The sequence below is a fragment of the Gossypium arboreum genome, chromosome 11, assembly GCF_025698485.1.
Source record: "Gossypium arboreum isolate Shixiya-1 chromosome 11, ASM2569848v2, whole genome shotgun sequence".
NCBI classification, from domain to species: Eukaryota; Viridiplantae; Streptophyta; class Magnoliopsida; order Malvales; family Malvaceae; genus Gossypium; species Gossypium arboreum.
In genome coordinates, this window is record NC_069080.1 from 114661045 (window position 1) to 114674369 (window position 13325).

General features: G+C 45.5%; 1 protein-coding gene across 1 annotated transcript; it reads left to right on the plus strand.

Annotated features, from left to right (window-relative positions):
- The first annotated feature begins 6200 nt into the window (after positions 1–6200).
- LOC108486108 (cytochrome c oxidase subunit 1) lies at positions 6201–11200 on the plus strand. Its single transcript, XM_053021353.1, has one exon. The coding sequence runs from the start codon at positions 10109–10111 to the stop codon at positions 11198–11200; it is 1092 nt and encodes a 363-aa protein (XP_052877313.1). The 5' UTR covers positions 6201–10108.
- Positions 11201–13325: the final 2125 nt, after the last annotated feature.

Sequence of the window (13325 nt, forward strand, 5' to 3'; positions counted from 1 at the left end):
CTTTTCATAATAATAAGGTAAGCATCAAAGCCCAGCAACTTGTTGGGAGTAAGGGCTGAAAAGAAAAGAGCTCTTTGTATAGGTTGGGTTTGCTGGTTTCCGGGAACATTCGACTCCACTAACAAAAAGATTCTTGGATTCCGTCCTTCCCCCTGCCTCGACCTTTGCTCCCGGTTCCGGGTCAATGGAACTGCCTCTGGTTTTTTCCCCTTTGATTCTCTTTTTTATCTTATTACCTGTCATCAAGCCGGATTTTAAAGTCAATTTAGAATAGACTCATCTCTAGGCTTCGCATCTTCATGAAAAAGACCCATGCCTCCGCTTATGGCTTTCATACCACCCATACGTGCTCTCCTTCTCTCGCCTCCCCCGCCATTGCCTTTGCATCGCAAAGAGAAAAAAAGGTCTATGCCGAAAGAGACAAGGGTGCTGTATGTATGTATAAGTCCAAAAGAGCTATGATGGCTCTCGAAATGGAATTGGAAGAGCAAGATGAACTAGGGCTAGCACATTAACAGGATATTCCATTTGTGATAGGGATGGCAGATAAACCAGATATGTAGGTTAGTTTTATCCTTCTCAAAGCAGTAATACCTATTAGTTAGTATGGTTGGGTAATTTTAAGTCTTACCTAGGTGTGCCGCTCGCCCGCAGGCGCGTATTAATACAAGAAGAGAGGCTTTCTTATCTTTTTTTTTTCATTTTTTAAGGAAAGTACTTTGAACCTAGCTAGGAGTCCTTCTATCTGGAGGTGGCTTCCGGCGCCCTATGCACGTAGCAATAAAGCAGACTAGGCCGACTTTTCGCGCAGGTGAAAAAGAAAATCCACCACTCGGGTCTTTAGACACTCGCCCTAATCAATAAGCGGGAGAGGGGAGGGAAGACGAGGAATAAAAAAGGACTTCGATTCAGGATAGAAGATCAGTGGAGCATGTTGGGTCAACTAGAAGCATCTCTTTGAAAACCATGGGTTTCATGCAATCGAATGCTATGTTGGCCTCTCTCTGTCCTTAGTAGTGGCCGTTGATAGTTCCTTCCGCCATAAAAGCCAAAATCAGTAAGATTATGCTGAGCAAAAGAAGGTGAACTAGAATCAATTCTCTCGAATTTCAGATATTTTTTACTTTGTCGTTTTTGAAGGGCATTTTCTACCCTATTTAGTAGGTTGGGCGGTGGGTGGGGAAGGAATGTTCCCTTCGGATGGATTCATTTTTCATCCTATCTTAAATGACCGACAAGACCAGACGCGTTGCTCCGGCCCAGTACGAGCCTCAGACAGAGCAGAGCCCTACGTTTGCTGCCGAGAAGAAGGGGCCGGGCCTTCTTTGAATGTCCGGCATCCATCTTGATTTACTACTACATCTAGGGAAGCTCAGTTGGTAGCTAGTTCGTGACGTGCCGCTGCAGCTTCTTCCCCGTCGAGAGATGTCCCTTCTTCTTATCTCCAGCATCCTCCGCTCCGCTTTCAAGCTATCTCGAATCCCTGGCATCGACAACAAGACACAGCACAGGGGCAGATCAGCTTCACTGGGACCTGGAACAAGGGGGGCCAACCCAACCCCAAAAAGCATCTTTTTTCCCCTAGCAGGATCCCCAGAGACGAGATCTGGACCGCTTCCTTTTGTGCTGCTATTCCATGGTGGCATTCATTCAACCCACGGCTTTGGACCCGTGGTGAGTCCCCTGCTTGCTCTGAATTTGCTTTCCTTCTTGCCCCCTCCCAATTTTTCCCTTACCACTATCCAATAGAAAGCCTAACTCCCATATATGCTGTATGAATCGAATCAAAAGAGTGACATCCTCTATGGAGTTTTCCTTATGTTATGAGTAAGCCCTTCGCATTCGCGAATTCTATCTCTGAAAACATATTGAGTATGAGAAAACCCCATAGCGAAAGGCGCGGCTACTCTACCTCTGATCAAACATGAAACCCACCCATTGCTTTCAGAACCGGGCCGCCATGAGCGTGGAGTCAGGGGCCCGACCTTCTTCCGTTTAGCCTGAAGCACTAAGAGCTAGCTGTAAGCCTGGCCCCTTGCCTTAAGCAATAGGGATTCAATCCAGCCATAGGTTTTCCCAAAGGCTACCGTGTTACGATACGAAAGCTCAATACAGACAGAACCAGAAGAAAGAAAGGCACTTAGGGCAGGGTAAATGGTCCCTAAAGGGACGGGAAAAAACCCACTAGAAAGAACGGGAGGTCATCCAGGGTAGTCCACTTTATCCGTGACTCTGAGTAAAAGATTTCCGGGATCAAGAAACTCGCAAACAAATATGCTCGGCTGGACTCTTTTCTCGTATGTCCGGAAAATGTTGTTTCGATACAACTCAGCTTGCTGCATAGCCTTTATTTCTCGTCTAAACACTCCAGATCAGCACTTCCCTTTACTCCATAGGGCCGAAGCTTTACTAAGAAGGGCTTTTTTTATAGGGAGAGAGTAAGGGGGAATCAATCGCACTGATGCCCCTATGCTTTCTGCCTACTCGGACTGATTGGCTTAAGACCGGAATGCTTACCAATGCCGCTGATCTCCCACTTTCAGTAAGGGATGAGCATACGACAATCCTTGCAGCTAACTAATGGCAAGGTCCGGAAATAAAGAGTTTTGAAGGGAATTGCCTTCATTAAGGAAGCGAACAAGCATCGATCTATTTAAGGCGCCCTTCCACCAAGCGTTAAGTGCTACACGAGAGTACAGCTAACCTAAGCGCCCACGAAGAGAGATTTTAAATACTGAAAAAAGTAGGTAGTAGGCCTTCAACCAACCTACTTTAGTTTTTTTCTTGCGCGCTTGACCATGCTTCCTCGGAAAAGGAGAAAGAATCTTGCATCTATCTCGAGTTGCTCCCTTGAACGATCTATTCCTGGTTTTGTGACGTCGAGTTTGCTCTATTCTCTTAGCTCGGGCTCCTATCAAGCTTCGCTTCGCGCATGATAGCGGCATTATTGGGGAAGGAGGTCGCTCACTAGTGCACCTCACCCAAGGTTCACGTCGCTAGGTCAATTCATGCTTCGACACACTCTTCTATCCATCTATCAAGAAGTCCCTGAAAAGTTTCCCCCTCGACAACGAGCAGAACCGTTCTAAAAATCATCAACTCATTTGACCTTAAGTCTGCTATCGATAGGGCTTGGCTTGGGTTACAGAGTGCGTTGATAGCGCAGCTCTTTGAGAATTCCCTGTCGGCGTTTGTATGTAGCGCTTTCAGGTCCTATCCATTCAGGGCTCCTTTCTTGAAGAAGATACCTCAGGTTAAGTCCTTAACTTTAAGAGTAGGGCAGCCTTTGTTTGGTTTGGGTTATTACTTTACTCCTCTTGGCCTATCTTCACTCTTACTCACCATTTATTGGTGATGTATTGTGCAGAGCGAGTGCACCCTGGACAGAAGTTTTATAAGTATGCGATCCTGGGGGATGATGTTGTTATATGCGGCATCGAGATCGCCAAGATTTATAAACAGACTCTAGCGGAGTTGGGAGTTGACATATCAATGTCAAAGTCTCTAATCTTACACTCGGGGTATGCTGAGTTTGCGAAGCGCTTTTGGTGTAAGGGTCTCACAGTGGATTTGTCCCCTGTGTCGATCCGAAACCTGCTCCCAATAGCAACTATGAAATCCACACTCTAAAAGGTTAGAGTAACGCTGTTCTCCTCGTTCAAACAAAGAACAAGGTTATTGCCCTCGGCTGGGAGGAAGGAAAGTAGCTAGGGCCGTAGGGCCGGCACACTAACTTCATCTTGCAATACTAACCGAATTTTGCGATTAGAAGCATAGACGCAACCAATCCGCAACGCGTATCCCCCGAGAATCGGGGAGTATGTCCTCTTTCCTTAGAGACCTGAAGGTCGCATGTGAGTCAGGCACTCGATGCCAGCTTCAAATAAAGTAATAAAGTCTGGAACAGACAACACCCTGCCATAATGAGTTTCCCCATTTTCATTTTAGCCCGCGGGGAACACAGGAAATCAATCCTTCCCTTTCTATTCTAATAAGAAAGAAAGTTTCCTAACGCAATGGCAAAGTCGGAGTGACAGCATAGCGTTTGAGTTCCTTTGCTAGAGTCACACTCGAGAGCCTCACATTCTTCTTTCTATACGTGACATCTCTTCCTTGTACTTATATACGTGACCACCCCGGAGCAAATAAACCTTATTTCGACGGTAACTTGCTTAAAGCAAAGCAAACTAATCTCGTTACTGAGTGAGGAAAAGAAGCTCTGGCAAGAGGTTCATCGCATGAGTTTCGGTCCTTCAAGGACCAATAATCGACAGGCGAATAAAAAGTCACAAAGGACTAACCTCGGGACCTTGGGACCAAGACCACTCGGGTCAATCTCTCTTCTCTGCCGAGCTAATCTAATCTTAAGCAAAGGATTCCCCATTCTTTCTATGATCTTTTGCGCAGCCACAAATAGAATGAGCGATGTCAGACACATCTTCGTGTTGTCCCCTACTGCTACCGAGGGAAGAATCTCTGGCAAGAGAATCAAATCTCGCATGCTACCTCCTCTGTCGTAACCTATTATAAATAGGATTCAAAATCCATCAGTGTCAGACATGTTTTCATGTCTTCTACATCTATAACTAACGAGGAATTAATTGCATTCTTGAATGCTATTCCATTTCCACTCTCTTTGAGAGAGGTTACAAGAAAACCATCATAAAAAATGCCACCCTACTGAACTTGAATTTCACCCGAGAATCGGGGGTACGCCCTTCCTGACAAAAGGTCACATGCGACGTTGCAGTCATTCCGTGCCAACTTTCTAGTAAAGTAAAGTATGAAACTAGGTATCAACAATTCGTACTGAGTGAAACAATTCCCATTTTCCCCTACTGTGAGCAATCTCGCTCAAAAACTCAATCCCTCCCTTTCTAATAAGAAAGAAAATTTCCTAGCGTAGTGAAAAAGTCGTGAAAACGGGGACGCGCCGAGTGACAACGTATCGTTTGAGTTCCTTGCCCGAGTCTCGCCGGGGAGACTCATCATCCTTTATTCCTTATATACGTGACCATCTCAAAGCAAATAAACCTTATTTCGACCGGTAACACCGGAAATAACCGATCTCGCTACCGGGTGAGGGAAGAAGAGCTCTACCAAGAGGTTCACTCTTTTCGCATGACTTTCTTTCCTCGACAATAACGAATAAAGTAGTCACAAAGGACTATAAGCCTTAGAACAAAGAGATCAATTCACGTCCTCCGCTAAGAATCTCTCAGATTCGGTTCTTGAATCTTCCCCGGCCGTAGCCTAGGATTAAGAGCGACATCCTCGATGTCAAACCCCTGCTGGCTGGGGTGGGAAATCTATACTCTCCAAGAGACGTTTCCTCACCTAGTCCCGGAGACCTAACCTAACGGCTGGGACAGAAGAAAGATCGGGGAACCTGCTAGCGCAGAGAATCAATGCGCCAAAGCTATCGGCGCTGACCGCGTCCATCTTATCTTCTACGGGGTAGGTAGATAGGAATGGTCCTCTTTTGCTACCATCGAGCCGATGGTCTTCGCCTTCGGTGACTTCTCCAGGAGGATGGGAAAGTAAAAGTAGCCGCTCAACACTCACGAGGGAGATAGCCTACGCTAATCACGCACCTCCATAAGGGCATCTTGGTATGGGGTTGGATCATCGGCCCTGGTGATGGCTCCCCAACCTAGTAAAGGGAACTGGAAGGGATGCTATTGGTGCTATCGGTACTGCTCTCGTTATCATCGGCAGATATGCCTCTTTTTCTATTAGCGGGGGTCTTTCTCTACTGCTGTTGGTATCGGCTTCTGGATATGCTTTTGCTTCTACTGGTGCTTATGGATCACTTGCTGGATCGAACCCCAAAACGAATAGGTTTGATCGGCCTGGCCTCGGGTGGTGGATCGAATGAATACTCAACTGCGTCATCACGGCAGCGATAGATGTCCAACCTTTCTTTCTCTTCTCTCTTTTTGCTCGAAATCGTACTCATTCGACATCTAATTCCATAGGCTGGGCATACCCATTCTTTAGCTCATTCTTCTCTTTCTTTGACTTTGAGAAGATCCCACGAATCGTCTTCTATCGACATCGTCTGCTTACTCTTCTCGTACGCTCTTCTTACCCAAAATCATTCCCAAATCGTCTGGTACTTTGTCCGCGCTCTCCCTTTCCTGGTGAAGGAGAGAAAGTTTTACAAGCTGATGCAGCTAAGAATCTCGTTGAAAGCAGGAACGAAGACTGTGACGACTATTTGAACTAGTTGAAAAGGCTTGATTGACCCTTGGGATTGAATTTGGCTAGGGCGCCCTCGTAAGGCGTAGGGTAGGGATTTGAAACCTGAGGCCTCTCCTCATCTAGTTCTTTCGTTACGCCGAGAAGAAAGAAGCTTGGAAGAAGAGATGGTCAATCTTCTCTTATGGACGAGACTGCTAAAAAAGAGGCTCTTTAAAGCCAGAACGAGTCCTCTCTTGCGGGAGGGATAGGCGGGAAAGGTGGACTAAGTCTTTCTGGGCGGCGATGACGCGATGTACAGGCACGCTGGAAGCATTTGTCGTAGGACCGTGCTCGTTCTATTGTCCGCTCTTGTAGTGCTCGGAGTATCCAGTGGCTCTAGGACTTCTCCTAACTTCCACCTTTCACCTTCTGTAGGGAGGAAGAAGAAAAAAACGCTTTTCTTTAGCAAGGAAGTCTAAGCCAACTATAGTACAAAGAGTATAACTTTAATCTCTAACTATAACTAAGTATTATAATGTTTTATCCGCTCGCTATTGGTCGTTTAGTAAAGGTATGGGCCTTAGATTAGGATTATGGGCTAGTCCTTTTTGTTGATTTAGCTGTTAACACGAATTTTTCAAGGTTGGAAGCAGGGATACGGGCGGCTAGAAGGGACCTCCCACACAAGGAATAGAGAATAGAGAGGAGGACCTTTCCTTTATTAGAGTAGAGCCGGGAACGGCAAAAACAGAGAAATTCCTAGATTCTTTACTAGAGTCCGACTCGCTTGTGTTAAGCATATAGCTAAGGTTCACCCTTGTAAATATTCTTTAGCTAATGAAAAAGAAATATTTCAAAAGTTTTCATTTTTTCTCTATTTCCAACGAAATAAATTGCTTATTATAGTATAGTGAGACTTCCTTTCTTTTCAAATCTTCCAGTAGTTAGCTTGGATCGAGAAAGCTCCGCCCAATAGTGCTTAGCCGTGTGTGGACCGAAAGGGTCTCGTGAAGCCGGTAACCGTTAGCCTAAGATCAAGTCTAAACTACGATAAGGGATGAGAAGTTTTGTGAAGTTATAACTCTTTCAAAAAAAAAGTGACTTCTTGTTTGTGTTCAGTGTTCTTTCTTTATTAAATGAAGAGAAAGAAAGAGAATAGTAATAGTAGGAATTCTCTTATCCCATTCGGAAGGATCTCATTCAATAGATCCAACCCATTTCTAGGGTAGGGTAGATAGAGGAGTTCGTCCCCCGCTTCTCCGCTTCATTCTTTTCATCTTCCCTTTTCTTATAATACACTAGATAGCGCCTTTGTTCGATAGTTCGATAGTCGTAACTATTGGCCTCTGAGTCCATCTTAGGTTAGGTCTAACTCAATAAATTGTGTAAGTGAAGGCGGATCGAGCTTATCATTTTTATTATCTTGTCTCCACTCCTTTTGGCCGGCAGGAGAGAATGTCATCAATAAGCCAGCAGATATCTGAGATCCTGTCCTCAACTCATGAATGGACTCTTTCTGTCCGACCTTATGTTAGCTTAGCTGCCCCCTCCGCTTTGAAGTGTGCTCTCGGCGAATATGGTATCTCAGGCTGAAGCCGATCAGACGATTTTGCCTTATCGTCTTGGACCTTCGAGAATTTTATATTGTCAAAGATGGAACTCGCTTTTTTACACCAATATAGACTCTTCTTTCCGGGGCTCCCTCTGGGTCCGGGCTTGCCTCGCCTCTTTGAAAAATGGGGCCTTTCAGACAACGACTTTAGAAAAGGGTGAACGGGTCATTCGTCGCGGGCCTTTCCTGTTCCTGTTGACAGTTGGCAGTCGGATGAGTTGATTGGCAAGCCAGCTAACGGGGCCACGAAGGGCCCAACGGATTGAGGGCTCGAAATTTTATGCTTAACACACGCGAGTCGATCAGTTCGCCCTTAAGAAGGAGGCTTAAGTTATCGGTTCGAATCCGAATAAGGGCTTTTTTTCCGGTATGCCGCTTCAAAGCAAGAAGCGAATGAATGTTAAGTTAAAAAAAAAATCATGCATGATAAGATAAGGCCCCAAAACCAACTCATAGTTGTAAACGCCCTTACCTCATTATGTAATGAAATTTCAAACCAGCATAATAAAATGGGGAACCTCCCGCGGGGCCAAACGATATCCTTTATACCACAGCGGTTAATATAACAAGGGGAGCCATAACCGATACGGTGGAGCACCTTTTCCAACGTCATAATATCCCCCTGCCGCCTAATTGGACCTACGGGCAACTGGTCACTGACATCCTTGGGAATGATCTAACTCTGCAAAATGTTTCTTCTGTTTTGCAGAACATCACTCAGCTTGGTCTTGCTAGTGATGAATTCCACCAACTACTTCATTTTTAAAATTAGGCGGCAGGAGGCGGTTTTGGTTAGCGCCGTTGCGTTGGTTAACAACCAAGTTCCCCAACAGCAGCTTAGCTTAGTAGCTTAACTCTTTCTACTGGCGTGGCGCTGCTGGATGCTTTTTTTTGATCAATAGAACAGGAAGAGGAGTCAGCCAAAAAGAAAGACCACCAAAAGTAACGACCACCAAGATACGCATAGTGATTCGATCTTTTGATCACCCATTTATGGAAAACCTTTTTTGGGGGCTTCCGCCTTACACACGGAAGATTGGATTGCCTGAATCACGAGTCTTATATACTGTGTTACGATCACCTCATATTGATAAAAAGTCCAGAGAACAATTTGAAATGGAAATCAAGAAACAATTTCTGGTCATAAAAACAGAAAGGCATGAATTGCGCAAGAAGTTCTTTCGGTTAAAACGCCGTGCGACTTGGGGGACATAAGACTTCTTGGTCAAGCCAAAAATCTTTCCGACAGGGTGCTCCTACCCCACCATGCCCGGCCCTTTACCTTACCTTAAGAAGAAAGAGGGGGTATGAAGCGTGGGAAACAATGCAAGAAGTGTTTGATACAGCAGGTAACCTTAAGGAGTGGCGGCAAAGCTCTTGATTGATCAACGCGAGTGAACTGTGCTTAGACGCTTCGTAAAACCGCACCGGTCTACGAGAGGAGCTGATGGATGAGTAGGCTTCCCCTTTCGATTCACGGAATGTGATCTGGGACACGATGGGAGTTTGCGTGCCTCGGTAGGAAAGAGATCGCCGGAGTATAGCACAAGATCACCTTTTCTTGCTGCCATGGGGTCGACCTGTAAACAAGGTAAACCCAATGGGAACCAAAAAACGGGAGGGTACCGCATTGGGCAGAAGACGATCCAAAAAGCGAAGGCTCACCCAGCTGAAGGAAGGAGCTTTGGAAGCTCACCTTATTATTAGAGAAAGAGGAAAGGGGCAACCTATCTTACTAATAATAAGAAAGGGGGTGAGATAGGCGACAGGTAGCTTGCTTCCAAGCCGGCCCGGCCGCGAGGAATCAAGAGATCTTTGCCGGTGCTGACTTGGATCTCGGGTGACGGAATAAGGCGGCCAGAAGCGACGAGCAGTCGCGGTCGAAGCTTGGCTCTAGCCGATAGGCTAGCAGTAAGCTTGACTACAGCGAAGCGCTTACCAAGCGCGAAGGAAAGGGCCTTCGCCACTTGAGCCGCATGCGGGGGAACTCGCACGTGCGGTTCTTAGGGGGGGCTAGTAGGAGCCATCCTATCCCAATCCCAATAGCGTATATTTGGAGCTCAATATGAAATCCTATTTTCTTGCAAGACCCGTTCGGATAAGGAAAAACTCCAGAGATTGCTTCGAAGTAAGATCCTTGCGTTGACCTTTTCCTGAACCAGAACGGGGGGTTAGAGGAAAAGGGGATCAAGATGTCCCATCAATAAAGTGAGGGCTTTCCGGACCTTCCCCCCTCACTCCCCCTTTTTCAATAAAGAAGCCCCGCTCGGGGCCCCTCTCTGATAAGGAAGGAAAGGAAATAATCTCAATTTTATGACAAATCCGGTCCGATGGCTGTTCTCCACTAACCACAAGGATATAGGGACTCTATATTTCATCTTCGGTGCCATTGCTGGAGTGATGGGCACATGCTTCTCAGTACTGATTCGTATGGAATTAGCACGACCCGGCGATCAAATTCTTGGTGGAAATCATCAACTTTATAATGTTTTAATAACGGCTCACGCTTTTTTAATGATCTTTTTTATGGTTATGCCGGCGATGATAGGTGGATCTGGTAATTGGTTTGTTCCGATTCTGATAGGTGCACCTGACATGGCATTTCCGCGATTAAATAATATTTCATTCTGGTTGTTGCCACCAAGTCTCTTGCTCCTATTAAGCTCAGCCTTAGTAGAAGTGGGTAGCGGCACTGGGTGGACGGTCTATCCGCCCTTAAGCGGTATTACCAGCCATTCTGGAGGAGCAGTTGATTCAGCAATTTCTAGTCTTCATCTATCTGGTGTTTCGTCCATTTTAGGTTCTATCAATTTTATAACAACTATCTCCAACATGCGTGGACCTGGAATGACTATGCATAGATCACCCCTTTTTGTGTGGTCCGTTCTAGTGACAGCATTCCCACTTTTATTATCACTTCCGGTACTGGCAGGGGCAATTACCATGTTATTAACCGATCGAAACTTTAATACAACCTTTTCTGATCCCGCTGGAGGGGGAGACCCCATATTATACCAGCATCTCTTTCGGTTCTTCGGTCATCCAGAGGTGTATATTCCCATTTTGCCTGGATCCGGTATCATAAGTCATATCGTTTCGACTTTTTCGGGAAAACCGGTCTTCGGGTATCTAGGCATGGTTTATGCCATGATCAGTATAGGTGTTCTTGGATTTCTTGTTTGGGCTCATCATATGTTTACTGTGGGCTTAGACGTTGATACCCGTGCCTACTTCACCGCAGCTACCATGATCATAGCTGTCCCCACTGGAATCAAAATCTTTAGTTGGATCGCTACCATGTGGGGAGGTTCGATACAATACAAAACACCCATGTTATTTGCTGTAGGGTTCATCTTTTTGTTCACCATAGGGGGACTCACTGGAATAGTCCCGTATGACCTTTAGCTCGTTGGAAGGAATTCGTAGCGGCATTTACAGTGAAGTAGGATGCTTCGATTCTCTTTCAGTCGACTAAGCGGAGCGGCACATTCCAGCCCGTAAGTATAAGGATACCTCATCATCTTATCTGACGTGCTGGCTATCTTATCCTTCCTCCCATCCAGGGTGGCTTACTTTATCGCGTCTTTACAGTCGTGTGTAATATAATAGTAATAAGGGCTCTTAGTTCAGTTGTTAGCTAGAACGTCGGTCTACCCAATGTCTACGGTTCCAATCCTTGTGAGCGTGAAAGTCTGCGAAGTGAGGAGTAGTTCATATTAGTCCACAAAATTGATTCTATAGAGGTATCATTCGGTCCAACAATGAGGAGTTGGTGCATTGCAGCAGGTTCGAGCCCTGAGGAAGCACTCTGCGGGGAAGGTCCAGGGGAACGAGGAAGGCAGAAAGAGGGGACTGCGCGCTTTTCCCTTTCTCCCTATCTTCTTGGTGGAAAGACGTACTACTTGCTTACCCAAGCACTTGGGGTCTTTATGGGCTCGGTAAGATGAGTACTTAAAAGCCAGGGCTTTTCGATGTCTACCCTCAAGGTCAATTGTGCTAGCATCTCGGAAATCTCAGCTAGTTGACGGATAACTGTTAGAAAGTTGCCAATTTGCCAAGGCTGGAGCCATTAGCTGATGGTTAAGGTTAAATACAGTGGACTCCTCCTTGTCCCCCTCATAAAGAGGGTTCATGCTGCCTCTGGAACTGGCGTTCTTGGCCATTGTAGGGTAAAGTCTCCCAAGCACCTCGTATGGTAAGCTAGGATTGGAAAAAGTAGGTAATGAAGGCGTAGGCGCAACTCACCATTTCAGCGTACCGTCCCTTCTTCTCACTAAGCCACTTCGTCCCTGCGTTTGAACGGAATTTGATTGAAAGCCTTGCCCGAGAATCTTTGCTTGGGAGCACCTTGGTTTAAACCATACGCGAGCCCTAGAATAAAGAATTTGCCTGACTACATGCGAAAGCTTTTCCTTCTTTCTTTCCTTCTGCTGGATTGAAAAATCATCCTTATTTCCTGGTCCACACCCGCACTCGCAGTCAAAGAACTTACTTAAACTTAGTGCTTGCTCTACCTCGACCTACTCCCTTTGTCTAGGGAAGCAGAGTGAACTACAGGAGCTCCTATCGAGTATGGCAGATAGGCAGATAGAAGGATTTTACTACAAAAAGAACTCGCTAATTAAATAATGGAATATGGATTCTAGCCTGGCTTAGACTAATTACCCAGAACTTTTCCTCTTGTTTTCATCAGCGGAACTAGGTTTGCTTTATTACAAGCTAAGCAAACTCTCTATGGTGGTTTTATTCCTTTTATTAGTTCAATGAGGGACACTGCTTTCAGGTCCATTCCCTTGCTTCGGTGCCAGTGGAGCAAAGTAAGCTTTTGCGTCTATATAAGTATGAAAAAATCTCATTCAATTCATCGGCTAGGAAGGAAAACAGAAAAGTAAGATTTGACAGCTATATGAGATGCAAAAAGTGGAATTGGGCGCTTGGTCCTGGGCAGAAAGTGACTTGCAAGATTTCACAGCTATATAAAACGCTTCTTTTTCAGTGATCGTATAGTAAAGTATAGTATTTCGCCTAAAGTTTAAAGTAAGTTCGTAGGCGGTATAGAGTCAAGTATCAATATCATATTCGAAGCTGTTGTTAACTAAAGAAAAGTGTTCTAGGCACTTTCTGGGATGGATGGTAGCTCTAGCCGCCGAAATTTGAGTAAATGAAGTAAGATTCTACTTTCGCGACGGTAGGTGTAGAGGAGCGATCCGTTAACTGGTCTCAGACGGGTCTCCTTTTTTGGGTTTTTGGATGGTGAAGATGTTAGATGAGTGTTGAAGGTTCGACTTCTACTAGGACCAATAAAGAAGAATCTCCACCCCATCTCTGTCATTCCCTTACACCTCCATGGGGATCTTTCTTTAATTGCATCACAACCCTCTTCGGCCGAAAGATTAAATTGAGGACACAAAGGATCCTCCTCGCCGTCATCCTGATCTGACACTCCTTCATGATCAATAAAGACATCTCCCGAATCTACATCCTAAAAATCAGTCCCTTTATCTTCAAAAACCCAAGGCTTTTCTTCTCT

Coding starts and splice junctions, on each gene's coding strand:
- LOC108486108 (XM_053021353.1), top strand. CDS start 10,109: ATGACAAATCCGGTCCGATGGCTGTTCTCCACTAACCACAAGGATATA.